The sequence below is a fragment of the Aspergillus piperis genome (genome assembly GCF_003184755.1).
Source record: "Aspergillus piperis CBS 112811 unplaced genomic scaffold BO85scaffold_8, whole genome shotgun sequence".
NCBI classification, from domain to species: Eukaryota; Fungi; Ascomycota; class Eurotiomycetes; order Eurotiales; family Aspergillaceae; genus Aspergillus; species Aspergillus piperis.
Window position 1 is genome coordinate 1,590,163 of NW_020291598.1, and position 25,654 is coordinate 1,615,816.

Here is a 25,654-nt window from a genome sequence, read left to right on the forward strand (position 1 = left end):
TATATGTCACCGAATATGTATTCAAGGGTAATGGAATTGCCAGGTTTCGATGATTCTCTTGCAACGCTGCTGCCCAAGAAGCACGACAATAACGAAGAGGTCCCTTATTTACGCCGACCATGAGGTAGGTAGGTAGGTATGGTGAAATGACATGGTGTAGAGGAAGGAAGTAGTAGAGGAGAAAGAGATAAGGGTGAGTAATCCATCTTCCAAGGTATTTCTGATAGTAGAGACATCCAACAAGATGGAAATATGGAATCAAGGGATAGGATAGGATAGAATGGATGGATGGATGGAAAAACCAAGAACAATCGCTCAGTCATGTACATACACAGACATCAATGATTTGAAGTAGACAGTCAAGAGGATGATGCCAAAGGCGGGAACAATGAGGAGTGAAATAAAGGAAGGGAAAGAAGAGTGTAAAGTGTACATTGATGCGGGTTAATGAGTGAAGAAATAGACACCCCCTGCTCCATCATTCAATCATTAATTACTATGATGCGTTGCCCCCGGTTGCGGCTACGGCTGCTGTTTTCGCAACACGTTCTTCCACCCGTTCTTTGTGTTGGCGGTTCCGGAGATGTACTTCAAAATTGTCGACTGTCGTGCCGGGTCCTGGAGTGTACAGCTTACCCGGACAGTCGTGGCAGCGAATGCGAGGGAGGTATTGGTATTTCAGCTTGTGGCCCGGCTGACTGTTGGAGTTTGCTACCGGCAGCATGGTTTCCGTGTCAACAGCGGTGTAGCGCATGACCCCTTCGAAAGAATCGTTGGGATAGGAGAGTTTTAAGCGTGCGAGTCCCGCTGCAAGCCAACTTGGCGGCGGGGGCTAGATAAAATCATGTTAGTATGTGGCTGTCTGCGGCACTTCTTCGGTAGCCAGACATTGCGGCCCGTGTGGAGGTGACGAGATGGAAGTAATAGGTCGTTAGTTACTCACCCCGGGGACTCCTGGCTGAGGGGGATGAGGAGCATCTACGGCTCCGATCTGTTGGGCGGGGACTGGTCGTTGTCCGGGAGGAGGAACGCTGGGTACACGGACTTCGGGTTGGGGAGCGGCGGGCGGAGCCATGGGGTTCGGGGTGGGAGTCTGAACTTGGGGTGTGCTCTGCTGCGAGGCTGGTTGTGCTGCCGGGGTCGCAAGGCCTTGTATTGACTGCAGGCCATGCGTGAGGAATTGCCGGAATTTCTCCTTGGAGATCTTGAGCTTGACGAGCAGCTTATCCGGCTCTTCTACAACGCTCTCCTCGCGAATCTCGCGCCTGCGACTTGCAGCTCTCGCCTCGTTATGTGGTTCGGGCGTGGCGGACTGGCCCAGACTCGCTCGCAGTGCCGCATGTGCCGCGCTGGCAGCTCCTCTCATGCCTCGTGTACGTGCCGTTCCTTGAGCTAGGTGAGGCCCGATAGCAGGGGAGCCGGTGATTGACGATTCGTCACTGTCGGACTCCTCGGACTCCTCTCCAGTATCCCGCAAGCCGACGGCAGCGCGCCTAGAACGGCTCGAGCCCGACCGCTTGTACACGTTGCTATCCTCCAGGGACGCTGCGCAGTTGGGTATGACTGTCGAGACGAGCATGGTCCGGATAGTGCGTTGACGATCCTTGAGGTCGGGCAGTGCGGGTCCACCACGACGGTTGACAGACCGCTTCTGTCGGCGTTGATCTCGCGATATCGACACCTCAGTCCGCTCGAGCTCCGTTTCGTTCAGTTCGTATAGGTAGGGAGTGAATTCCTTTGCCGCCTGGAAAGGTCGGAAAGAAGAGGTCAGAGGGGTAGGGAGGAATGCGGTCTTCAGGTCAGGATCATCGATCGGACGGCCATCGAAGGGGTGGGAGAGGATGTAGAGGGATTTGGTGAAAAGTTGTGATTGTTCGCGGATTGAGTGTGCGATCGCGGTCGTGAACTCGCCGGAAAGAGACAGGTCGTCGGTCATACGCTCCGCAAACTCCTCGGGGGAGTTGTGAGGGTCATTGATGTCCCACTCAAACTGGTCAATCAGTGTATGTTGGCCAATCGTAATATTCAATTTCACTAGAATGCGCATCTCATCATTCTTGTAGGCGCTGTAGGGGAGGTGAGGATCCAATGGCTCTTCTTCCATGAAGATCTGAGGATAATAATCGCAAAGCTGCTCCTGGATACTCGAAGAGATCATCCGTATCAGCGGCGCACACGACTCGATAGGGATCTGTAGATCCTCTACGAGCTTCTCTGCGAACAAGTCGGGAGAAATCACGCGATCATGAAGGTTCCACGTGAAAGTATCACGAATCTTGATCTTTTCCCAGTCGATATCCAAGCGGATTGGCACTAAGTCTTCGATTTGTTCATTCTGCGTCTTTAGATCCTTGCGGGAGATTCGGAGTTCCCTCGTCCGCCGGTTCCCGGGACGACGTCGATTCGCAGGATATAATAGCTGGGGATGTTGATTCCGCAAATCGGTACGCTGATTGCCGAAGCCTTCGTAGCCAACACCATAAAGAGCTGCTGGGTTCATGTGGTTCTCGCGTCGTACGGCCAAGAAGTAATCGCGCTCAGCGCGTTTCTGATGTAGAAGCTCCTGGCTGGGATTTTGCCATGCTGTCAAGGCGGAGTGATGGAACTCCCGGTTGACATAGTCTTCAAGAAGAATCTTGTCGGCGGGAGTCTCACGTACACGTACGGGGAGGCCTTCTGTCGATTGGGAGGAGTTGATAACAGAGCCATCCCGGGATCGTTTCTTGCTCGACGCGGATCCATTGGCACTGTTTGCCTGAGACAAAGGTGATGGATTGCCATTCGACGCGTCATGGGCGGATTCGGTAGAGCCTAGAGGCACCCCTGATGCGGCGAGAACAGCCTTTGCGTTCTGCTTTCCCTCTGCAATCGCATCAGATCCGCCTGAACCTTGTCCGGAAGAAGTCTCGGACGCGACAGCGCCATAATCCCCGCTTATGTTAGACATCCCTGAACCAATTTGTCCGTCGTCTGTCGGGGCGTCAATTGAGAACTGTCCAGGCTGAGAGAGGTCAGGCGAGGGCATGCTGGGGATAGGAAGATTGAAGTGTTCCGCGGTCGTCCTTGGCGTGTCGGGCGAGGCAAAACAGACGTCACTTGCACGGATAGGTGGAGAGATGAGGAGGCACTAATTGAGCGGCGAGGATGGATAACTGAAAATAGACGACACTCAGTCACGGCAGCATCCTTGAAGAAGGACTGTAGGATCGGACGCATCCAAGTCAGCTAGCTGTATGAGAGAGTCCCATGTGTAGAAAAGTCAATGGTAGTGGCGACGCGACGGCGCACCGGGCGGAGGCGCGATACGTCGTCGGATGTGCGCAACGGACAAGCATGTCGCAAAGCTACTCCCAGGTGAGTCGCATCAACCAAGTCCTGACTAGAGATCGCCCCGACAGCAAGCCCCGCACGGCCGCACGGAGTATCAACAGCGAAGGGCAATGGATGACTGACGAGCTGGGGAGGGAGGAAGCAAAGAAGACATACCAACCAACCGGCAGAAGGGAAGGAAGGGAATGCAGGACGAATTGGGGACGCGACCGAGCAAGAATAAAGGAAACACGATGAGAACAACAACAAAAAAGAATGATACTAACCAAGAAGGAAGGGGACAATAATATCCGTAATCCGAGCAGAGCGACTCGGAATGGCTGGTACCAGGGCAAGACTCAGGCAGAAGTGGATGGGTCTGCGTGCCGGTCTGGGTCTTTCTTTTGCCTTTCACAAGTGAGGAAACGGACGAGAACCGGGCTAATCAGCTGACGTTTGCTCCCGGGGGGATCTGGCCGGTATTCGATCACACTTCCAGCTCCAGCTCCCGATTCTTTTTAATTTCTGGTCCCGAGCTCCCCTGATTCGATCTCCAGATAAGATGCTAGACGCGATCCAATCGTTGGATCGCACAAGAACGTGGGGTGGTTTGGGTGGTTTTGCCCCCGACTTCTTAGTAGTGGCTTTTTTGGCGGGTTTTTCCTTTGCGGCGGGAGGGAAAAAGAGGAGAGAAGAGGAGGAAGAAGGGGAAACGGGCGCGAGAAAAGGTCGACTGAGAGTAAAGTAGGTAGTAACCAGGTCGCTCTTCTGCGCTGCCCGGCCCGTTACAAGTCTGGTCTGCTCGGGTTCCGTGTGTGAAGGCAGAAGGGTTAGGGGAAGGGGGCAGCAGGGCTGGTGCCAGCAGCACCAGCAGAGTCTCCTGCGATCAGCAACCGGTCCGCAGGGCCTTTAGGGACTCTCATGAAGCCATTCCAGGTCCATTCTTCTGCTGCTTTGCCTTCTGGTCTGATCGTAACCTTCCTTACGCTGGATACTGTATGCCTGCGGTAATACCGTTCGCTGTCTCGTATGGTAAGCAGCGCGTGTCCGCTCGCTATCCCCCATTGGGACGTCAGGTGACACCACGCCATTCCTGAGTAGGTAAAATGAGGGACGCTAGGGCGTCATTGCCGGTCCTTGGCGTCACCGAGCCGTTTTGATGGTGGATTGACCGGGTCTTCGGATCGGTACGGATGTGTATCACTTCTGGCTGATCTCCCTCGAAAATAAAGTCCATGTTCTTAAGTATTCGCGTCTTTCTAACCCTACTGAAGTATAAAAAGCATTCGGGGATTCTGGGAATGAAGAAACCCAGCTGATGGGGCCTTGACGCTAGTTGACTAGTCGTATAACATCACATCGATGACCACCGCCCGATGGTCCGAGTTAAAGACCCCATCGTCGAATCGGTTCGCCAATACTGCATAGCCCTCCACTGCCCATGGCTGACGACCATGGCTAAGAACCTTGTCTGCCGTTGACTCGAGCAGTACGTAGTCAATGCGCGTCGGGTCCTGTCCTTCATGTCCAAACCCCGTCCAGGTTTTGTGGTTTCCGTAACGCTCGCGGGGGTTTACCAGTTTCGCTGCGTCTGCCAGAGGTGACTCCGGCGCCGTCAAGACGGTATACGCCTCTTGGTCTTCCTGACTATTAAAGTCCCCTGTCAGGAACATCCCCGAGATCATGGGGCCAAAGGCTTTCCCAGTCCGATACTCCTGCAACTTGTGCAGGATAATATGGGCTGCTTCTAGTCGGGACCGAGACCCTTGATCGTCCAGGTGGGTATTCATCGCCAAGATCGTCTTGCGACTGGCACGGTGGGTAAAGACACCGATGGTCACGATGCGGATCGAGGCGGCATCCCAGCTCTTGGACGGAATGTCGGGCGTCTCAGATAACCAGACAGTCTCGCAGTGTCGTAGTTGCCAGACGGAAGGTTGGAAGAGGATAGGCGAATATTCGCCTGCTTTGCAGCCGTCATCTCGTCCCACTCCGATATAGTCCCACGCATTGTTCTGCTTGGAAACATTGAGTCCAGTGAGGATGTCAACCAGTTGGTTGTGTAGGACTTCCTGTAGACAAATAAAGCCTTCCGCATGGCGTGTGTTGTACTGCAGCTCGTTCAAGAGAAGCTGTACTCTGTCTGCCCAGGGGCGCTCGCCTTTGAATGGTGAAGAGGTAGCATATCGGATGTTGTGTGTAAGGATGCGAAGGGGGAGCTCTGTCGCAACCCTCATGGTGGATTGAAGGGCAAGAATTACAGTAGACAGGACAAGAATAATAATCAGAAAATGGATTACTCACTAGTGACGGAAATAATAGAAGAATTGAAACGAAGTTGGTTTAAATACTAAAAAAGGTGAGGGGGTCAGGTCGCCTCCGATGATTGATCTTGTGATTGGACCAGACCTGCATGGGACTCTCATGTAACATCAGTTGAAACCAGTAAGTAAGACAACTTAGGGAACACAAGGCTAATTATATGAGTTACTGTTGTGTGTCCGTCATTTTAACAGAAAATAGCTTGAGGAGGATTCCGTCTATCGGGGCATTCTTCGCTGCGGCTTCCTATCCATAATTGAAGGACATGCCGTCTGCTACAAGGCCACCTCCGCCATCACTTCTCTTGAGCGGGAGAGGCCGACTATGCCGACACACCAGACACTGATAATGGTTATCTGTATTAAGTTTCTTTCGCACCAATTGTGATGAGTAGTCATGTAGAGAAGTAGTATTTTAACGTTTGTAAAAGTTGTACACCGTTGTGAAGAGTTACGAATATTTATTGATATATATATTGCTGCTAGTAAGGACATTGATAGTATATCTTTACACTAGGATATGACTCTGACTAGTACTAATAACATGCGTCTGCTACGTACTATCAAAAACAGTTATCAGACACTACAAACACCCGAGATAATATCCGCAGCTTGCTCAGCCAACGCATACACACACGCTTGTATATGTGTGCTCAATGGAGTCGGAATTACGCTCGCATCGACAACTCGCAACCCATCGATCCCTTTGACACGCAGATCACCATCAACCACTTTGCCCATGCAAGCACCGCCCGTAGGATGGTACAGCGTCCTATGCTCATTAGCAATATTATCTCGCACAAAATGATATGTAGTATGGTAGAGCAAATATGGGCTTACGCAGCTCGGCGACGGATGAGATCATCGATGGCTTCATCACCCGTATCAGGACCTAAGGGCTGATATTTCTCTTCAACTGTTTCGGAAAGAATCATTTTCTGTCCCGCTGGAGTATCGCATAAGACTTCTCGCAATTTCCGAAGTCCCTCCCGCAGGACATATCGATCAGCCTCAGTAGCACAGTAATTAGGATCGATACGAGGTGCGCTTCGGACGTCTCGATCTGCTAAGTTGATGCTGCCCCGAGAAGTTGGAAGCATACAGGACACGCCTGTCGTAATATGTGTACCGTCCACTGCGATGCTAGGGTCCTGAGCGTTGTGCGCCACATAGACGGTAAAGGTTTCCACATGCACGCGCTGGGAGGTAATAAGCGGATGCTCATCTGGGTTGCAATTGGGGTCGTCCTTGACCAGTGCTTGCCGAAGGCCATCGAGAGGCACTGAATCTAAGGCCACAAAGTCAATGGGATTTCCCCGGAAGAAAGCTGGGTCAGTGAAGGCGGGTGATCCGAATGCTAGCCCATTCTCTGGGTGCTTCAACTGCCACCATTGCGAGACAGCTACATGGTCCGCAAAGTGACGGCCCACATCCGGAAGATCAAGGACAACATTGATCCCATATGCTCGTAATTCTTCCGCTGGGCCAATACCCGACAGCATCATGAGCTGGGGGGTACGATATGCGCCCGCAGCAATGATAACCTCTTGACGTGCCATGATTTGGCTTTCGTCCTTATCCTCCAATACTACACCTATTGCAACCTTTTGACTCCCACGTTCCTCCACTAGCACTCTCTTGACCAGAGTTTCAGTCATGATTTCCACATGTAGCGTATAAACGGAGCTCGACATTTGTCGCATCCCGTTTTCGCGATTCTCAACAACATCAGCCAGCCCAAAAGGACTGCCGGAATTGATATCGGGGTTATATTTTACATCGACGGAATTCCAGGCCTCTTGCACCATTTGACGAAGAGGGTACCTGCGGCCTGTAGACGAAGCGGACTCAGTTTTGATAGGGCCATCAAAGCCATGAACTTCGGGGTCGGCCGAAGGATCGAAGTGATGCTCAAGCTTCCGGAAATAAGGCAGGAGACCTTGGTAGCTCCATCGAGAGTCACCGACTAAGCTGGCCCAGAGGTCATAGTCTTCTTTTATACCCCGCATCCATCCGCCTAATCGCACCACATGGGAGTCATCAGCTCTGGACTGTCTAACAAAACAAAACCCACCCTCGCCACCTCCAAGCTCAGGATTCCGATCTATGATTGCTAAAGCTCACCACTGTTGATTGTGGTACTACCACCCAGAGCCTTCCCCGCGTGATTTGAGAGTACACGATCAGAAAGATGTTTCTGCGGCACCGTCTCGTATGTCCAATCAAGCTCTGATCCAAGTAACTGAGGGGCTTTACTTCCGTCTGGTACGAGGGGGTGGTTGCTGGCATCAGGGCCGGCTTCGATAAGCAAGATCGACAAAGAGGAGTTGTATTGCTTCAGCCGTGAGGCTAGGACACAGCCAGCTGTACCACCACCGACAATAACGTAGTCAAATTGCTCACTTGTAGTCATATTGGTATCCACAGGGGCTGGTTTAGATTAGGGGGTGTTAGCACGGTGGGGTATGTAAAAGGGATATTATACCTGGGGTTCGGAGGGAGTATAGAAGTCGATCACAGAACTTCTACAGAAATCAAAGGGGGCATTAACCCCGCTCGTCAGCCTACTCAGAATTTTCTGTTCAAATTCACCAAGCAGAGTAGCTGTTGCTGGAATGGAAACTAAATCCAGCATATACCTTAGGAATCTCCATAGGCATTTGGTGACGTCAATTAAGGCCGCCAGCTCCATCTTGACCCGATTTAATAGTCTGACCGGTGAGAAGATGAGCATGCCCGAGCGCACCCCTGCCAAATTTCGCCCGTATTTACCCTGTACATTGTAGGTACAAGATGCGCCGAAGGATGGCAGAACACGAGGTAGTGCATGACAAGGCTGCGAAAAGAAGAAAAAAAGACCCCCAATCCCACCACGGGAACTTGCATGTCAGTCAGATTTTAGCCTGTTGGTGAATGATTGGTTGAGGGACGGAACGCGTGTGATGAAAGGAATGTCACTCTTGTTTCAGCCCAAGCGGAAACACATTTGGCAGTAACAAAGTACAAAATGTCGTATGGGAGTTGCGACTAGGAAGTTTATCTGAAAGTGGGTGGGGATGCTACAATTTTTTATTGTCATTTTCGCTATCATTTTCTGCCCGGCCTTAATCGATCCAGTCTGCCCACTGATGACCGTTCAACTGACCATTCAGTCTGCACTCGCACTGCGCCCGGCTCTAGCGATAGAAAAGGATCTGGCTGTTGTGCTTGCCCGATTGCCTCTGTCCAATTGGCCCCGAACCCTCGAATGATAGATCGAGATGAGTGGACTGAGCCTGTCTCCGTGACCGCCGTCTTCGATGTTAATGTTTGAGTGCATTCATGCAAAGTTGTTGGTCGCAGACGCTTTAGCAAGTGACATGAAGGGTTGTATGCCGATCGTTCATATGGACCGTTCTCCATAGAATGGAAAGGAGCGAGCCAGTCGAGCAAAGGCCACAGCACAGGAGAATTGGCTATCATAAGCGCCACCGTCCACTCCACCGTTGTCCAAATGCTGATCATCTTGCCATGGTCGTTAACGGCAGAAAAGTCCGTTCTGGCGATGGTTACTGTGCGGACCGCAGTAATGGCAACAACACTGTTTGGAAGCAGGTTAGTGCCCGGCCTGCTTGAAAGAGGCAGTGTCGAGTTACTTACAATAACCCCAAGATCAGAAGACTGATCATCACTAGTTTCTCCGGTAGGGTAATCTTTGTTCTTATTATTCTAGGCAGCGGTAAAACTAGAATTGCGGCATTTGTCACAACGTCAATGATGCTCACTGCCATAAAGGCAGCATTTCGATTGATGCAGTGGCCTTCCGAATGTTGCAGGTTCCAGTTGTAGCTCAATGGGCGACAGTTCAAGAGGCTTATGAGGGTAGCCCCAAGGCTCCAGGAAATGCAGACCGCCATGATGATCAAGATCGCATGTCGAGCGGCCTTGGATGAAGCAGCGAGGGATCTGAACAGGGCCATCAAGATACTGCATTTCACCAAGCCCAGTCCTGTGGCGTAAGCCAACCGAAGATAGTAGATACACTGTTTGCAGTCATTAGTATCGAAGCGTTGGCAGCCTATTGGACGCATACATACCTTGAGTGTGAACGTAAGCCGCCAACTCTGTGTCTGAGACGTTGGGTAGCCACCGTGCCCGATTGTCAGAACTAGTAGGCAAATGCGACATCCGTTAGAATCCAACAAGTCCTTTTCTGGGGTAGCCGCGAAAACATACTCAGGTAGGTCGCCACGGCGTAGGAGTAGAATAAGAGCTGCAACGATCCCGTCAGATATTGAGCTAGAAGGACCAAAATGAATCCTTTTTGGATTGTCGGCGGAGGGAATTGCCAACAAGACTTACCAGAGACACGAGCGTCATGGATTCTGGCATGGAAAATAATGGCCTTCGTCTTCTGGACAACCAGAAGCGGAGACCCGTGATGAGCGTTGCCAGGAAAACGCACACGGCCAAGGTGATGGCCACATCCCTTCCATCATGAGACAGCTCTGTTGTGCGCTTTCCTATTGCCTCTGTAATCGAGCCCATGATGCCGGCTGCGGGCACTGATAAAACGCACCCGTGTAAAGGGAAGGGTGACACATCGGGAGGCCGATACAACGATGCCTCTCAAGGACATTGCGCTCGTCTGACGAGGAGAGGGGCGTATATAAGACCGTAACTTCGCATCCTGTCAGAACGCATTTTTTAATTAGGCCTTCGGCCCCCAAACTTTTCAAGCAAACTCAACGCTGGGGCGGTATAAAGGGCCCGTCAGAGAGAAGGTAAGCCCCGAAAATCTGCAGGACATCCATGTGGTGGTCACACATGGGCGGGGGGGCCAAATCCTGCAGACTTCGGGTAGGCTGAAGGAAGCCATTGATCAATAAAAGTAGCCATGAAGCGTGGATGGTGGATGCACGTTAGCGGGCCATGAGGCAGTGACAGACTTGAACACTCCACCTTCTTTTACTTATTATTATTATTGCTGCACAGATGGTTGGGTGTGCCCATTGCCTTTCAGGGTTTCTATTATCCTATAATATGTGCTTATTATTGATTTGCCATGGTCTCATCTCAGCAGAACACACGAGTAGTCATCAGTGGGATAGGCTTGGCGGGATAGCCCGAAGAACATGGGAAAATTAAGTAGGAGATCAGCATTATCATCACATGGCGAGGCTCTCCTTCAGCAAGCACTAGATTCCTTCGCCTTTCTGGAGCACATCCATGGTCTGAGCACCATTTCTTCTTCTCATAATTTCAAAACCAACCGAATGGTCAAAGCTAGTTCCTGTTAGTTGCTGGCTCAGAGCTATTAATTCCTAGCCAGCGTGCATGGGCCGTGGCCCGCGTACTTTCTACTCAGTCAAGCCATGTGCAAGCCAACGATTTCGTCTGGGTTGACGTGGAGCATAGAGCGGTCAGCCACGCAGCAACCTTTCCCATATCGAAATCGAAGGAAAGTCTTGCATAAATATCCTTGAAAAAAGTACTACGCAGAAGAAGAAACAATGGCCCTAGTCGCGCTGTTCCGTCGTGGTCTCGGCTCCGCTGGAATGACACGCAGCGATCGTTATTAGCACTCTCAACCACCCATTCCTTATTCCTGGAATCGTATCCAGGACACCGTCACTCTGGCTTTGCGGGCCTCATGTGCTGTAGCGTCAAGGGCATAATCCAGGTTTGACAGCGGTCTGAACCTTCAATCCGATAAAACCTCCGCAGTCCGGTTCGTGCCATCTACTAATGCCAAGGAGGAGGTTTGTCCTACTGTGTACTACAGTGAAAGGGGTACGTACAGTCTAGGTTGAAGATCTCGCAAGCGATCGGTTTGCAAGCAGTAATGATGAGAACAACTTGTGGCGACTGAGACCTGAGGTGTGATGTCATACTGGATAATCTGGAACTTGCACTTACTTGGTATGACATGGGGCAATCATTAGGATGGGAATGATCAAGAGAAGTTGTACGCCTGTTACGGGATAACTTCGCTCGGTAACCGTCTGAAGCTCGAAAGAAAAGCTCGAGGAGTTCTATGAGACAGAGCATTGGTCAACCCAAACAATTACCAAAAGACAGGAGAGTCCGGAGTAGTTAATGTGAAGGGGAATGCTGAATAGCGGGTTGGGCGTCAAAAGGGCCAGCCAGTCAAGCAGGCAACGAAACAAAACCACAAGGTTTTGTTACTAAATGAAAGAAAATGGTAGGCGGTCAGCTGCACAATAGCGGAGGGTAACAGCAAAACATCCAGATACCAAGCCCTACTCGGAAAGGGAAGAGAACCCCACCGCCAACGCAGCGAAAACCCAGGCCGAAGCCCCCGCTCCAGGTGTATTGGTGGTAAATAATACGGTGCGGTGCACACGACTCCATTCTCACTACTAGTAAGGTTCTCCAGCTCTCCAGCAGAGTCCATTTTCCTCTTTTCTCTTACTGTTGTGCTAGAACTACTGCTCCCCCAGATACCTTCATCTGTAATTATTCCTCGCAGCAGCGCGAGGATCCCCCTATCGATACACAATGGCTGAGACTCAGGCCCCCGAGGTTGGTAAGTGCTCATGCCACATCCCAGCTACCCCTCTTGGTCCCTCCAATTTGAAAAAAGCTCCGGCGTTTGTGGGCTCCCGCTTGCTTTCGTCGTCATGGTTCGGCTTAGGTTTGGCGACGACTCTGGAGCAGCGGACGAGCGTTACGGAACGATCGCAACCTGCCCTCGTCTTGAACTGACTGTTCAATATCTTCATCTCTATCATCACCTTACAATCTCCGGCTTAAAACATGCCTGTTCGCTCTCCACCCTAACTAACCCGGCCTCGGTCCATTTCTAGACTACACCCTCAACAACCCCGACACCTTGACCAAGTACAAGACCGCTGCTCAGATCTCCCAGAAGGTTCTCGAAGCCGTCTCAGGTGTGTGATTCCTCGACCCGGGCGTCTGCGCCTTGTTTAGGGCTACGAAATTCTAATCTCGTGATACTAGGATGGTGTGTTGAGGGCAGCAAGATCGTTGAGCTTTGCCAGAAGGGTGACCAGCTCCTCGAGGAGGAGATTGCCAAGGTCTACAAGGGCAAGAAGATCCAGAAGGGTATGTTCCCTTTGTTAGTCCGGAGAAACCAGTGTCAGATCAGCGAGTTAACGTGATGCGCCGGGGAAAGGTATCGCTCACCCCACCACTGTCTCTCCCAGCTCCTATGTGACTCCCTACACTCCCCTGGTGTCCGACGCTCAGGAGGCCGAGACCACCTTGAAGGCCGGTGAGATCGCCAAGATCCAGCTTGGTGCTCAGATCGATGGCTTCGGTACCATCGTTTGCGACATGGTCGTTGTCGCCGACAGCAACTCGTCCGCCGATGTGGTGACCGGCCGCGAGGCTGACCTTATCCACGCCACTCACTACGCCAACGAGCTTCTCCTGAGACTTATGGTTCCCCCTGGCCTGCTCGCCAGCGGAACTGATGAGGAGAAGCAGAAGGCCGCTGCCCAGAAGCCTCCTACCCAGGCTCAGATCACTCAGTTGATTGAGAAGGTCGCCAAGGCCTACGACTGCAACGTTGTCGAGAACACCACCAGCTGGCTGTTTGACCGCAACGAGATCGAAGGCGAGAAGAAGATCATCCTCTCGCCCGGCGCTGGTGTCAAGGGCGAGGGTGTCCCCGAGGTCGGTGAAGTCTGGGGTGTTGAGCTTGGTCTGTCTCTCGGATCCGGAAAGGTCAAGACCCTCCCTCACCGTGCCACTCTCCACCGCCGTACCACCACCACCTACGGCCTCAAGCGCCCTAGCTCCAGACAGACTCTCTCCGAGATCGTCAAGAAGTTTGGCCAGTTCCCCTTCAGCTTGCGCCAGCTGGATGATGAGAAGTCTGCCAAGGTTGGTGTTGTCGAGTGTGTCCGTGGTGGTGTCCTGAGACAGTACGAGCCCGCCGGTGATGCCGACAACGCTCCCGTCTCCCGCGTCCTGACCACTCTTGGTATGTTTTGCATCTTCCCATTGATCTACGGTTACCCCAGAAGATCTCTCTTCTAACAAGGCTCTAGCTATTACCAAGAACGGCATCACCCGTCTTGCCGCTCCCACCACCCCTGATCTTTCCAAGTTCCAGACGGACAAGAAGATCGAGGACGAGGAGATCCTTGCGATCCTCGAGCGCCCGTTGGCCAGATCCACCGGCTCCAAGAAGAACAAGAACAACAAGAAGAAGACCGCCGCCAAGAAGGCTGACGAGTAAATCATCGTCTGACCTGGGCGTCACATCTGCCGTGTCCGTGGGCGTGTTGGTTTGGCTCAAATGAAAGCCTATGATTTCTTTGCAGGAAACATTCTTCGTCATACCGAAGCATTGGCGATGCGCGCCATTACAACGATCCTTTTTGGAGCTGCATCCAGGGAGTTCTGCAGATGATGAGGGATGGGGGAAATCCGTGCGAAAGATGAGCCATGTGGGAGACTGATGTCTTCCATAATACCCTATTACAAAACCTGTTGTCACATAACTAGTTCAGAAGTTCAGAAGATGCGATATGTAAATGCTTGAATAAAAAGAAGCAAAAAAATGAGGCAGAAAATCTTGCTTTCCATCAACATTACTAGATCTATCCGGCCCATGTATACCGGTCTGAAATTTGCCTCCGATGTTGCATATCACGCTTTTACATTTGCCGCCTTTATACATGATTGCAGGTGTTCCCGGAGTGATTTCTTTCTACTCGCTTTTATGTGCAGGCAATGGGATTATGTACGATGAACCGTTCGGACTTCAGTTGTATCTAACGGTGAGGTCAGCATAACCCGGCCCCTTCCCCATGGCCTCCAGAGAGGAGGACATACCGCCCCCGATGAGCTTTCCGGTCAACCAAGCATTAGATCATCTCTTTCGGTGCTTTAAGGGGGTGTGGTATATCTCGGGAGACTGTCATACTGGAGAGGCAGGTTGCTTGCCCAGCCGTTGCCGCCACCCCACCCCCGACAAAGGCTTAAGGAAAAGGCAACATTTAGTAGTTCTCTTTGTCAGTATCATTAAGCTTGGGTCTGATAGTTTCCCTCTCTTCCAAGTAGACTGTTCGTTCTGTTCAACAGTAGGGTTCAGCATATAGCCATCTACCGGCAGTGAAGTCAGCCAGCTTGTTGGCTTGGGGCGGGAGGCACGGAGTGGAGGACCAGCTGTCTATCCAAGAAGGTGGATTTGAGTGAACATACTGTGTTCAGCCCGTCCCAGCTCATTCACTGAGAGCTTCCTAGAGGTGTGTTGGGCAGTCTGGGGTTGAGAGGGCATGGAGGTTGAAGGAGTGGGCCAACTGACCTCCGTCTGGCTTCTCCCCAATCCTTCCTCCTCTTCCATCTTCCATCTTCTCCCTTCCCTGTGCCTTTCCCCTTTCCACTTCCTACCCAGAGTTCTCCTGCCGACTTCCATCATCTCTGGACGGTCTGTTATTCTAAATACAGGAGAAACATTTACTGTCTACTTCTCTGGAGTACTTGCGGCAGTGTTGTACCCTTCTTTTCCCGCGGCTGCAAATTCGCGCTCAGTGATATCGGAGTATCATTCACTCACTTGCTTCACTTTCTCCAAAGAACCACAGCCACAACAGCTTTCTTAACTACTCGCTTTCCCCCTTCCAATTTCTCTTCTCTTCACTTCTCATTCTTGATTATTCTTCTACAACGTGTAGCCCAAGTTATTACCTGAGCAACGCGTCCAAGAATCACATCTCCTTGCCCTTCCGCATCGTCAACCCCTCCTACTCATCAGTCTGATATCGGAACCTTTCCAGAGAAGTCAGCCACGATCTTTCTGCATAGAAAACACACGCGTTGTGTATAACACATTGCAGAATCCTCGTTTGCGAACTTGACCTTTCTTCTGAGTTTCCGGACACTGCTGTCCTGCTTCCTTGTTTCTCTTCAAACTTTCTCATTCATCCTTTCCTCCTCACTAACCTACATCTTCTTCCGCTTATCCATCATCTTCTTCGTTTGTCTGCCTTTTAGAGAAGGTTCGCTTTGCTTGTGGTTTCAAACGCTTCACCAGATTGTTCTTTGTCGTTGAATCTAGCCATCTCCTTCTTTGGCATCTACATCGGCACATACATCGTGTCTTCTTCCTTCCAATACGTCATCTTTGTATCAGCTACAGCAGAAGAAACTGCTCCGAGAACTGCTGATTGACTTTGTCGTACCTGGTAAGTTTGAATATAGTCCTGGAGCTGTGTACTGCGCGTGTGTTCTCCTTTCCCAGAGCTTGGCTTACTCCTACGGACCAAGCCGGTGCTCGTGCTTTCGTCTTCTTGTGTCTTCTCCTGCTGCTGTATGTACCTTAAGCACTGGACGGACTTCACTGTATCATCAGGACGCTGCCATGTAGTCCGCATGCGTTGGGCATCAGACTTGGACTTGGAAAGCTTCAGGATGTTGAACGGCTGACCCAATCACAGGACTTGAAAACTTTCTGAAATAACTCAGCCTTCATTCTAACTTCTACACACCCTCGATCCTATTGCAGCTTGTGTCATGTAAGACACTTAGGCAGGATTTACAGAGTTGTGTTGGCTCTTATTACGATTCTATCTCACGGCCCCTTGACGCGTATCATAGGGTCACTCTAGTAAGCACACCACTCCAGAAAATGAAGACAATAAGTCTTCTATTCTATACAACACGAAATCCAGTTTCAAGAATCTAATGTACATGGAAATCAGATTGAGGGTGTCTGGTAATTTCGTGGTTGACAGAGCTCCGCGGCGAACCCCCTAGAGGGAGGCCTGATTGGGACTCGAAAACTTCCGGCACTCCAACTCCGCAACCTTTCTTCCTTCCATCAACCCGCAGACAGCGCGCGGGCTGGCCTCGATTCCAACCAGCCACGCTGGGCACGCTCGGTGTTTGCTTGGAATCTATTAATCTGTGAGTAATTGTCATTTCAATTCGTCTGTCGCAACTTTTTGTTTTCGCAGGCTAACCCTGGCTCTGTAGCCGTTGCAACTTGTGAGCCCTGTCTACAACAATGGCTCCGAATCTCCGTTCGTCGTCCCACGCCTGGTCGAATAACTCTCGCCCCTCCACTCCACTTGGCGCACCTACTACTGCAAGCACTGCTTCTTCGCTCACCGATTCTACACGGCCTCGCAAGCAGCGCCGCACTGGCTGGAACAGCCGCGTGGCTACCGATCCTCCTCAGGACCCGCCCTCTCGTACCCAGTCGCGTTTGGAACAATCGAAGAATGAGGCTTCAGACACTCTGAGTGATACAAACCTTCTTGATAGCAGTGCCGGATGGGTTGAACCACCATTGAGAGAGCCTGAACCCAGCTTCGCAGACACGCCCTGGTGTAATGTGTCCCATCACGCGAACCCCGTACTGTCCAGTATGCGCCCACTGGGAACCATGCCGTCGGCTGCCGACTTGCGCAAGGTTGGACTGGCACCTATCAAGCCCAGTGTCCAGAATATCTCTGCGAAGAAGGAGTCACGGGCCACACCGAACGGCGAGGGAGGTGATACCAAACCTCAGACCCCCTTAACGCCCGCCGAAGAGCCGATGGACGAACCTCTGTCTACTAAGAACAAGGCCTCGCCGGACATGTCTGCTTTTACTTCTCTGCCTGTTCCTACATCGACCGATGTAGACGTCGATCGCATCAAGATTGCTGTCGAAAAAGCCCTCCGACTGGCGCTAGAGACCAACAATCGCCCTGTTTCACGCGGTCTCATTAGATTGTGGGAGACATGCAACAAAGACCCTTTTGCGCTTTCTATTCTCGATGGCATCTGCCAGGAGAATCCCGGCCCGCGGGAACGCTCAGCCTTCCAGAGTGTTATGCGCGCTGCATGGAAGGAGGTCCAGGCGGAAGCCGACGAAGATATTGCCACGGCACCTGTCTTGGCTCGCCCCCGGTCGGCCAGCAGCATTTCATCACTCTCTTCGGCGGTATCCCTTGATGCTGAGACTTTTGCCCCCGGCATGGCTCCTGGAGCGGCAACTTCCCGTACTCGCGCCAGGGGTAAGAAGGCCAAAAGGGGTGCACCTAAGAAGAAGGAGCCAGTCGCCCCGCCCAGTGCTGCTACGGCTCTCTCACAGAAGCATGCGCTTGAAGACGAGCCGAACCCCGAGGAAGAGGCACGAATCAAGCGTACTCGCCTGCAGAAGCCTCTCCCAACCATTATACCTTTGGAAAGTCAGATGCGTTCCTCATTGGCTTCTGACCCACAACAGTCTAATGTGCCATCTCCTGTCCCCACTGCAGCCAGTAGATCTCAACCAGTATCACTGGGAGCTGGCGTGAGTAGCAGACAGCGCTCTGAGAGTCCAGCCAGTAGTGATGCCGGCGACAACCGACGACTGACACCTACCCTGACGTAAGTTACCCTTGTCTCTTTACCACTTGTTCCTCTGAACACTAACATGCTGGCAGAAGCGACAACGAACGCCAGGAGAACAACGACTTCTGCCACAACTGTAACGGAAGCGGCCAGCTGCTGTGTTGTGATGGCTGCCCAAATTCTTTCCACTTCTCCTGTCTTAACCCGCCATTGGACCCGGCAAACCCTCCAGAGGGGGATTGGTTTTGCCCGAAATGCTCGTTGTCAAAGCCTATGACGTCTTTGCTGGGTTCCCTGGACAACGCTCCGCAGAAAGACTACCTCTTACCCCTTGGCATCCGCGATTACTTCACCGGTGTGGCTACGGGCGAAGAGAACAAATACGATGAGGTCGTGCCACTTCCCAAGTTCTATCCCCGCCGAGGGGCCCGGCATGGCCGTTATGATGACCCTTATCTGCTACGAACACAAGATGCCAAAGGCAATGTGATTCTTTGCGCAGCTTGCGGTCGCACGAGTGGCGGCCGTCAGCCCATCATCCAGTGCGACTATTGTCCTTGTGCTTTCCACATGGATTGTTGTGACCCGCCTATGCCCATGCCTCCCATCCAGAAGGGCGGAAGTAATCGTAGGAACCACAGCTGGATGTGCCCTAATCACGTGTGGCATGATCTACAATACTGGGTCAAGGACGAGGAGGGCTACGATGTGCTAAAGCGCATTCGTCGTCCGAAGCGACCCCGAATGATCGACGTCGAAGTCCTTCCAGATGAGGAAGAGGTCGAGAGAATGGAGGAACAGGAAGAGGAAGGTATCATGTACCGTGTGTCAGAGCGCGGTCTAAAAATGGACTTCATCCAAACAGTTAAGAGGTGAGTAGACTCCTAAGCGTGATTGTTGGTTAAATCTCTGACTTGTCTGACTTGTGGAGAAGGGAAAATGAGGAATACAAGCTGATGAAGGAGGCCGCGGGCAAATATTTCGACTATGCCACCTCAGAATTCGACAAGCTCGTGGCCAAGGCCAATGCATTCTACTCGTCTCAGAAGCCTGCTCTTCCGGAAGAGGACACAGCGGCTGCGATCTTGAACTCACGCACTATCGCTGAGCGGGAAGCGGCCGCGAACCTCATCTCACTCGCACAGGGCGACGGACCTACTAGGCAAGGGCCTGAAGATGGAAAGATCGGTTTGCTCATCGACCAACTCAAGGCAAACGCTCCGCCCGATCTTCCATCGGCCAACACGGAGATCGCCTCTCTTCGTGCTCTACAGAATTTAATTGAACAACGCATTCAGGTGCTGAATGCGCAGTCGGAGCCGCCCCAGCCAGCCAGCACTTAGTCCTTCGCCGTTCCATCAGAGGAATAACTTCAAATATCGTCAGAGTCAAACCCCATCATCGAATCACGGAGCCTATTACGTTGCCAGTCACGGCAACTTTCTGTCGGGAACAGCCATTCCGTTCTCGATAAACAAACAGCAAAACCGAAAAAAGAAAAGAAAAAGAAACAAAAAAAAAACATGATAAAAAAAGTTTCCAAAACACATATCAAAACAAAAGGACAACAAAAGAGAGGAAAAGAAACACCAGGCTAATCCTCTGTGCATAGATTAAAAGCCACAACCGGTGTCTCCGCACTGAGACACTATCGGTTGTCACATATTGGCGATGATTCGCCTTGTCAGTGTCACTTGCGCCAGACCAAGTCGGCGCATGCTTTACAAAGATTTTAACACTTCAACCTTCTATATTATTACGCCATGCTACGACCTTGGTTAACTACTATTTGTATTGCTGTTCATGTTTCAGTTTGGCGCGGCGCATCGCAGTGGTTGGCAGGGATCACCCGTGGCATTAGGGAATAAGGCGTCGGCGTCCTACTACAGTTTCCACATTAGATGGTTTTATTCTTTTATGTGCAAAAAAACCACGGTCCCATTTCGGCTTATTGAACATTTGGCGCATACAGAGCATGGCATGCTTGGGCATATTGATTGAATGTTGCATAAGAAACGCAGCAATAGCTGCGAGGCATTTTCATGTTCCTTTCCCATTTCAATGTTTTCTTTTTTTTACTGTTTTTTTACTTTTTCAATGTCCGGTCCCATCTCCCCCGGCCGGTCCATCTGGGGGAGATGGGCCAATTTTTTCACTCATGTGTGTTTTTCAGACAATGTTGGGTAGACCGAGACGCACCACACCCACCACATCAAAAGGGACCTACCCCTAGAAATAGTGGTGCGTCTCGGTCTACCCAGGAGAGATGGGCCAATTTCTTTTCTACTCTCATGTTTTTTTAGACAACGTTGGTAGACCGAGACGCACCACACCATCCAGATCCAAAAGGGACCTACCCCTTAAATTCATGATCAGTGGTGCGTCTCGGTCTACCAACACACAAATATCCATTTCTGAAATTTTCATGCATTTTACACTTCATTTCCGTTCCACCCACTCCATATCTCTCCGTAGAAGCGCAGTAGTAAGGTAGTAGAGGTGGTGGTACTAATTCCCTCCTCCTTCGGTCCTTGCTGGTTCCGTAGTATCCGGGCAATACCGCACTACGGGATTTACTCGCTGATAAGTCGGCTTAAAGCAGAATCCTTCATTTCTTCCTTCTCTTGTCCCGGAGGTCAGTGATCCTGATTGGTATAATATTCGTATGTTGTAATACGTATCAGAGGATTTGGAGTCAAGTGAGGCAGGCCTTGCAAGGTTGATCAATATCATAGGATGATTTTTGTCTAGTGATTTAATATTACATTTTACGAATCGCACGCTGTCTAGTAGACACATTGCTTGATGAATATGATTGATTGACCCCGGATTAGATCATCTATCTATATTGCGCTTCATCGCATAGGAAAGTAAACGAGATCAAAGTCAAGCAAGTGTAATTGTAGATGTACATGTACAGAAGACCCGGGGGTATTTTGAGGAACGCGAGATGATATAACGTTGGCTAGTATAAGATAAAAGAATAGTTACACATGATGGTTTATTCAGATAACGAAGAGAAGGAACACCCACACCGTACAACGGCGCTGTCGGGGTTCTCGTGATATCATTCGTTACCGCAGACTGGCTGACTGGTAGGTCATTTCAAGTCGTGGGGGGGGAGAGAGATGAGAAAAGTTTAGAGGAACTTCTTGGGCATGTTCGCACGGCGACGCTTGTAGATGATGTAAGCCACGGCAAGAAGACCCTGGAAGGCGATGATCATGCAGATGAAGAAGCCCATGCGCGGGGCGGAGGAGGTGATGACTGTAAGTGAGCGTGTTAGTTGCTATTCGTATGGTTTGAAAAAAGAAAGGGGGGTGTGCTCACCTCCCAAAAGGTTCTCGGTCAAGCTGAGGTGAGACGAGCGCAAGGTTTCCTGAAGCTGGTTGAAGCGGCCGTGGTAGTCCTTGCCCTCCAGATCACGCTGGATGGTCTGCAGCATCTGTTCCATTTTCTGGAGTCTGGCGTCGAGGCTGGCGATCTGGTCCTTGCTGGCGAGCTTCTGGAGGAGCTCGACCTGGCGGTTGGCGGTCTTGGTGTCTTGACTTCCGAGTTCACGAAGGATGTTGTCGGTGGCTTGGTTGACGCCCTGAACGCGGTTGCTCAGGTCGGCAAACTGCTGCTCAAAGCCAGTGTTGACAGGGGGTGCCTGCTGCTGCTGTTGAGGAACGGCCTGCTGCTGAGCGGCAATGGGCTGCTGGTTGGTGTTCTGCTGCTGGACGGGCACAGTGCTGCCTGCTCCAGACTCGGCGGATTGGAGAACGAACTTGAAGACTTCGAAAGAGTCGGGGTTCTCGGGGGTTGCGGCGGTAAGACCAAAGACGTTGCCGGTAGGGAGAGCGACCTGCTTGGGTTAGGAGGTTGATGCTAATGGAGATGTGACTTGGATGGACGCACCTTGTCGGTGGAAAAGCACAGCTTGTCGTCGACAGTAACCTCGAAGACAGACTTGGTATGCTTCAGGCGGACGGTAGAGGGCCGTCCAAGGTTGCGGTAAGGGTAGTCGCAGTGACCAAAGGCCAAGCTATCAACGCTTCTGTGGCTCTTGTAGTCTGTAGTGCCATCGTTGAGGAACCCGCGCACACTTCCACCCTGGCGAAATATTAGCTTTGGCCATCAGACAGTAGGTTCGGACTTACCCTTCCGCCGTGGCTATCAATGACCAGAGCAAAACCGTCGAATTGGTTGACGGTATAGATGCTGGAAGTGCCAATTCTGTCTTTGCCGTCCTTGGCATACCAGAGCTGGAGGTTACCTCCACCCCTTTCGGGACCAGTCGCTCTGAATTGGAACTCTGCAGTCCATTCCGATTGCGATACACTATAAAATTGGGTCAATATCAGTAGACAAAGAGCAGACGCCGACAGGACTTACGGAGTCTGGGACCAAGCAAATCCCCTGGTGTTGCCAGGGTAAGGCGGTGTCAGGATAATCTTGTTAGAAAGCTACGGAGCAGTTAGTACACAATGGCTTCGCGCTTCATCAGGGGAATAATCAGCATACGATGTCGGGATTGTGCGATTCTCCTCCAGTCTGCCACCCAGAAATGGCACCGCCATCTGTTGATAACCTGGTAGGCATTAGTATATCAGGAATCGACTTCGGTGAGACCGGTTGCAACAGTGACACTTACGTCTGGCCGAAACCAAAGCTGGAACTTTCAATCACCGATTGAGCTGCGGCAGCAGCAGCCAAAGAAAGGAGAGAAGCAGGGATCTTCATGATGTCTATGCAATCGGAGGCTCGTCACGCAAACAAGTTATGCAGGTACTAAGTTTCAAACAACAATGAGGAGAAAGGCTGGGTATGTAACCAAATCACAGCAAAAGCAATCAAAAGGTAAAAAATAGAGAGGAATTGACAGTGGGAGAGCCAGATAAGAAGCAGAAGCAGAAGCAGAAGCAAGGTGAAGCTCCGAGTAAGCTTGGTGTATCTTGTTACTGGTCCGACGACGATCTCCGGTTCAACAAGGCGGAGACAACGCGCGAGGTGGTCCACCCAACCACAATGGCGATCACGCAGAGACGAATTTCCCTGGCAATAGAGGTAGTTGCGGGGGAGAAGTCGACCAGATGACGAATTTCCAAGCTAGAGAGAACGACCGAGTGACGGACTCCTACGTCCGAAGCCAAGTCCATTGCCGCAGCAAATCGTAACCAGAAGATCTGCCGCGAAATGCAGGGGACAGATTGGCCTTTCTGCTCCCCGTCCCCTGTCGCGGTCACGTGCACCCCGCCCCGGATGGGTTCCATGGGCCTAGTAGTATTCTTGTCATTGTTCCTCTCCCTCCCCAGAATTGGCACAACTTCCTCTCGCCTTTCCATGCCCCACGCTCCTTTTATTCTCCTTCTCCGGGCGGCGCGTCGAGCGCAAGACTACCAATGACCGATCTATACCCTTCTTTGGCGCAGTGCGCCATTGTTGCAACTGCTTTCAAAATCCTTTTGTTCCCCGCATAGTACGTTGCTCCGCAAATGGTCTAGAACAGCACCGCGAGGTTGCAGAACTCACAGCTGAATTGTGGCTTGGAACGTGCAGCAAATCCACCGATTTTGAGGTTCATCGAAACTGGCTTGCGATTACACACTCGTTGCCCGTCAAGGAATGGTACTACGAGGTACGTACCCGCCAGCGCATACCGCTTCAAGGGTGATTCCATACTAAATTGCGGATTCACGATTAGAAAACGTCGGAATGGACGCTCGACTACCCTCCCTTTTTCGCGGCATTTGAATGGGTACTCTCCCAGGCGGCACGTTATGCAGACCCGGCGATGTTGATTGTCAACAACCTTAATCATGATTCATGGCAAACAATTTACTTCCAGAGGGCCACGGTTATCGTCACGGAGCTTGTTCTGCTCTTCGCTTTGAGCAGGTAATTCGTCCCACATCATATTCTGCCTCGTTTGACTTGCTGATTCAGGAACGACTAGGTTTGTCAAGTCGGTATCGCAACAAAACAAACACCTTGCGCACATCGCCAGCCTGTCCATCTTCTTGTCCCCCGGTCTGCTTATTATCGACCACATTCACTTTCAGTATAACGGATTTCTTTACGGCATCTTGGTTTTGTCAATCGTTCTGGCGCGGAAGCAGTCGACTCTTCTCTACAGTGGGATCAGCTTTGCTGTTTTGCTGTGCTTGAAGCACATCTATCTATACCTTGCCTTGGCATACTTCGTCTACTTGCTGAGGGTCTACTGTCTGGACCCCAAGTCGATTTTCCGCCCTCGTTTCTTCAACATCATCAAGCTCGGAGTGTGCGTGGTTGGCGTGTTTGCCTTGGCTTTCGGACCGTTCGCCTCCTGGGGTCAACTGCTTCAATTGAAGGACAGGCTCTTCCCCTTCTCTAGAGGGTTGTGCCATGCGTACTGGGCACCCAACGTTTGGGCGATGTACTCATTCACTGATCGCATCTTGATCCAGCGTAAGTTCGATTAAACCAAAACCATTTTCTCGTTCAGAGGGACTAATTAGTGCAGTTGCTCCGCGGTTGGGTCTTCCGGTCAATCAAGACGCTCTGGTCAGTGTCACCCGTGGTCTTGTCGGAGACACGTCTTTCGCCGTACTTCCTGAAGTCACCAAGGAGCACACGTTTATCTTGACCTTCTTGTTTCAGTTGGTAAGTGCTTAAAGATGGTTTGGTTCCACGCGATAATCCTAACTGTTACCAGCTGCCGTTGATTAAGCTCTGGCGCAACCCTGAATGGGAGACTTTTGTCGGTGCCATCACCCTGTGCGGATATGCATCATTCCTGTTCGGCTGGCACGTCCATGAGAAGGCGGTACTTCTGATCATCATCCCGTTCAGCCTCATCGCGCTCAAAGACCGACGCTACTTTAGCGCGTTCCGCCCCCTGGCTGTCGCCGGACACGTTTCTTTGTTCCCCTTACTCTTTACTGCCGCCGAATTCCCGATCAAAACGGTCTACACAGTCCTGTGGCTCGTGCTGTTCCTCTACGTATTTGATCAGGTGGCACCTGTCTCCGAGCGGCGCCGGATCTTCGTCGCCGATCGCTTCTCCCTGCTGTACCTGACCATTGCCATCCCACTGATCATCTACTGCTCCATCCTGCACCAGATCATTTTCGGACTGGAGCGGTTGCAATTCCTGCCCCTGATGTTCACGAGCAGTTACTCTGCCGTTGGAGTCGTGGGTAGCTGGATTGGATTTATGGTGGTTTACTTTACAGCATGATAGAGAGCAAACTGTATAGATATAGATACCAAAAAAGTAGCTAAAAATTTCAATCCTAAAATCAATAATATTCACACCAAGTTGGATAAAGAACCATGATGTAACCCACCGCCCGCGCCACAGCCAGCCGCACCACACACACGCACACACACCGCCCCAAATCATCAGACGCGGTGCGCGCCAGTTGTTTGCTCAGTTTGGCTCATCCACGTGCAACCCATCGCCCGAACTCGGACCCACTTGATCAGCCAGTTTTGCAAAGTTTATCATCAGCCATCAGTCCCAATGCAGTTTAGCGCGCATCGGGATCGTTCCCATGGATTGTCACACTGCAGATGAGACTTCCGTTGCTTTCTTCTTCTTCTTTTACCACTTTCATGCTTTGTTTCATGCACAATGTGAGTAGGTTGTGTATTGGGTGCTATTTGGGAATATAAAGAGTGGATATTGATTGATGAATTTCTTTCATAGGTGGAAAGGTTGGATGGATGCCTTGCGTTGTTGTGGGGAATGTGGTTTGTTT

The 25,654-nt window shown here is 51.3% G+C and overlaps 9 protein-coding genes across 9 annotated transcripts; 3 read left to right on the forward strand and 6 right to left on the reverse strand.

Annotated features, from left to right (window-relative positions):
• Positions 1–496: 496 nt before the first annotated feature.
• On the reverse strand, positions 497–4,400 carry BO85DRAFT_459398 (SWI/SNF chromatin-remodeling complex subunit SNF5; the record flags this gene model as incomplete). Its single annotated transcript, XM_025661653.1, has 4 exons — positions 497–832; positions 944–3,127; positions 3,289–3,379; positions 4,324–4,400. The coding sequence occupies 4 exons, from the start codon at positions 4,398–4,400 to the stop codon at positions 497–499; spliced, it is 2,688 nt and encodes an 895-aa protein (XP_025516170.1).
• A 75-nt stretch (positions 4,401–4,475) lies between these two features.
• On the reverse strand, positions 4,476–5,629 carry BO85DRAFT_449352 (endonuclease/exonuclease/phosphatase family protein). Its single transcript, XM_025660147.1, has one exon. The coding sequence runs from the start codon at positions 5,544–5,546 to the stop codon at positions 4,650–4,652; it is 897 nt and encodes a 298-aa protein (XP_025516171.1). The 5' UTR covers positions 5,547–5,629; the 3' UTR covers positions 4,476–4,649.
• Positions 5,630–6,206: 577 nt separating this feature from the next.
• BO85DRAFT_459401 (GMC family oxidoreductase) lies at positions 6,207–10,157 on the reverse strand (the record flags this gene model as incomplete). Its single annotated transcript, XM_025661654.1, has 8 exons — positions 6,207–6,402; positions 6,471–7,647; positions 7,755–8,060; positions 9,023–9,210; positions 9,270–9,652; positions 9,707–9,777; positions 9,846–9,882; positions 9,972–10,157. The coding sequence occupies 8 exons, from the start codon at positions 10,155–10,157 to the stop codon at positions 6,207–6,209; spliced, it is 2,544 nt and encodes an 847-aa protein (XP_025516172.1).
• A 1,868-nt stretch (positions 10,158–12,025) lies between these two features.
• On the forward strand, positions 12,026–14,176 carry BO85DRAFT_449356 (curved DNA-binding protein (42 kDa protein)). The gene is made up of 5 exons (XM_025660148.1): positions 12,026–12,159; positions 12,440–12,523; positions 12,594–12,698; positions 12,769–13,581; positions 13,649–14,176. The coding sequence occupies exons 1-5, from the start codon at positions 12,132–12,134 to the stop codon at positions 13,837–13,839; spliced, it is 1,221 nt and encodes a 406-aa protein (XP_025516173.1). The 5' UTR covers positions 12,026–12,131; the 3' UTR covers positions 13,840–14,176.
• Positions 14,177–14,372: 196 nt separating this feature from the next.
• BO85DRAFT_299342 (uncharacterized protein) lies at positions 14,373–15,186 on the reverse strand. Its single transcript, XM_025655330.1, has 3 exons — positions 14,808–15,186; positions 14,439–14,708; positions 14,373–14,377 (listed from the first exon to the last, which is right to left on the reverse strand). The coding sequence occupies exons 1-2, from the start codon at positions 15,022–15,024 to the stop codon at positions 14,524–14,526; spliced, it is 402 nt and encodes a 133-aa protein (XP_025516174.1). The 5' UTR covers positions 15,025–15,186; the 3' UTR covers positions 14,373–14,377; positions 14,439–14,523.
• Positions 15,187–16,611: 1,425 nt separating this feature from the next.
• BO85DRAFT_488056 (putative PHD finger domain protein) lies at positions 16,612–19,270 on the forward strand (the record flags this gene model as incomplete). Its single annotated transcript, XM_025663498.1, has 3 exons — positions 16,612–17,963; positions 18,020–18,799; positions 18,862–19,270. 3 exons carry the CDS (start codon positions 16,612–16,614, stop codon positions 19,268–19,270), a joined length of 2,541 nt encoding a protein of 846 aa, XP_025516175.1.
• Positions 19,271–20,727: 1,457 nt separating this feature from the next.
• Positions 20,728–23,087, reverse strand: BO85DRAFT_468803 (putative lectin family integral membrane protein). The gene is made up of 7 exons (XM_025662293.1): positions 22,564–23,087; positions 22,434–22,500; positions 22,305–22,375; positions 22,070–22,250; positions 21,828–22,022; positions 21,258–21,774; positions 20,728–21,194 (listed from the first exon to the last, which is right to left on the reverse strand). The coding sequence occupies exons 1-7, from the start codon at positions 22,650–22,652 to the stop codon at positions 21,067–21,069; spliced, it is 1,248 nt and encodes a 415-aa protein (XP_025516176.1). The 5' UTR covers positions 22,653–23,087; the 3' UTR covers positions 20,728–21,066.
• Positions 22,868–23,182, reverse strand: BO85DRAFT_488058 (uncharacterized protein; the record flags this gene model as incomplete). The annotated part of the gene is made up of 1 exon (XM_025663499.1): positions 22,868–23,182. One exon carries the CDS (start codon positions 23,180–23,182, stop codon positions 22,868–22,870), a length of 315 nt encoding a protein of 104 aa, XP_025516177.1.
• A 49-nt stretch (positions 23,183–23,231) lies between these two features.
• On the forward strand, positions 23,232–25,207 carry BO85DRAFT_449359 (dolichyl-P-Glc:Glc1Man(9)GlcNAc(2)-PP-dolichol alpha-1,3-glucosyltransferase ALG8). Its single transcript, XM_025660149.1, has 6 exons — positions 23,232–23,388; positions 23,469–23,547; positions 23,614–23,807; positions 23,866–24,359; positions 24,415–24,554; positions 24,607–25,207. The coding sequence occupies exons 1-6, from the start codon at positions 23,312–23,314 to the stop codon at positions 25,129–25,131; spliced, it is 1,509 nt and encodes a 502-aa protein (XP_025516178.1). The 5' UTR covers positions 23,232–23,311; the 3' UTR covers positions 25,132–25,207.
• The last annotated feature ends 447 nt before the right edge of the window (positions 25,208–25,654 follow it).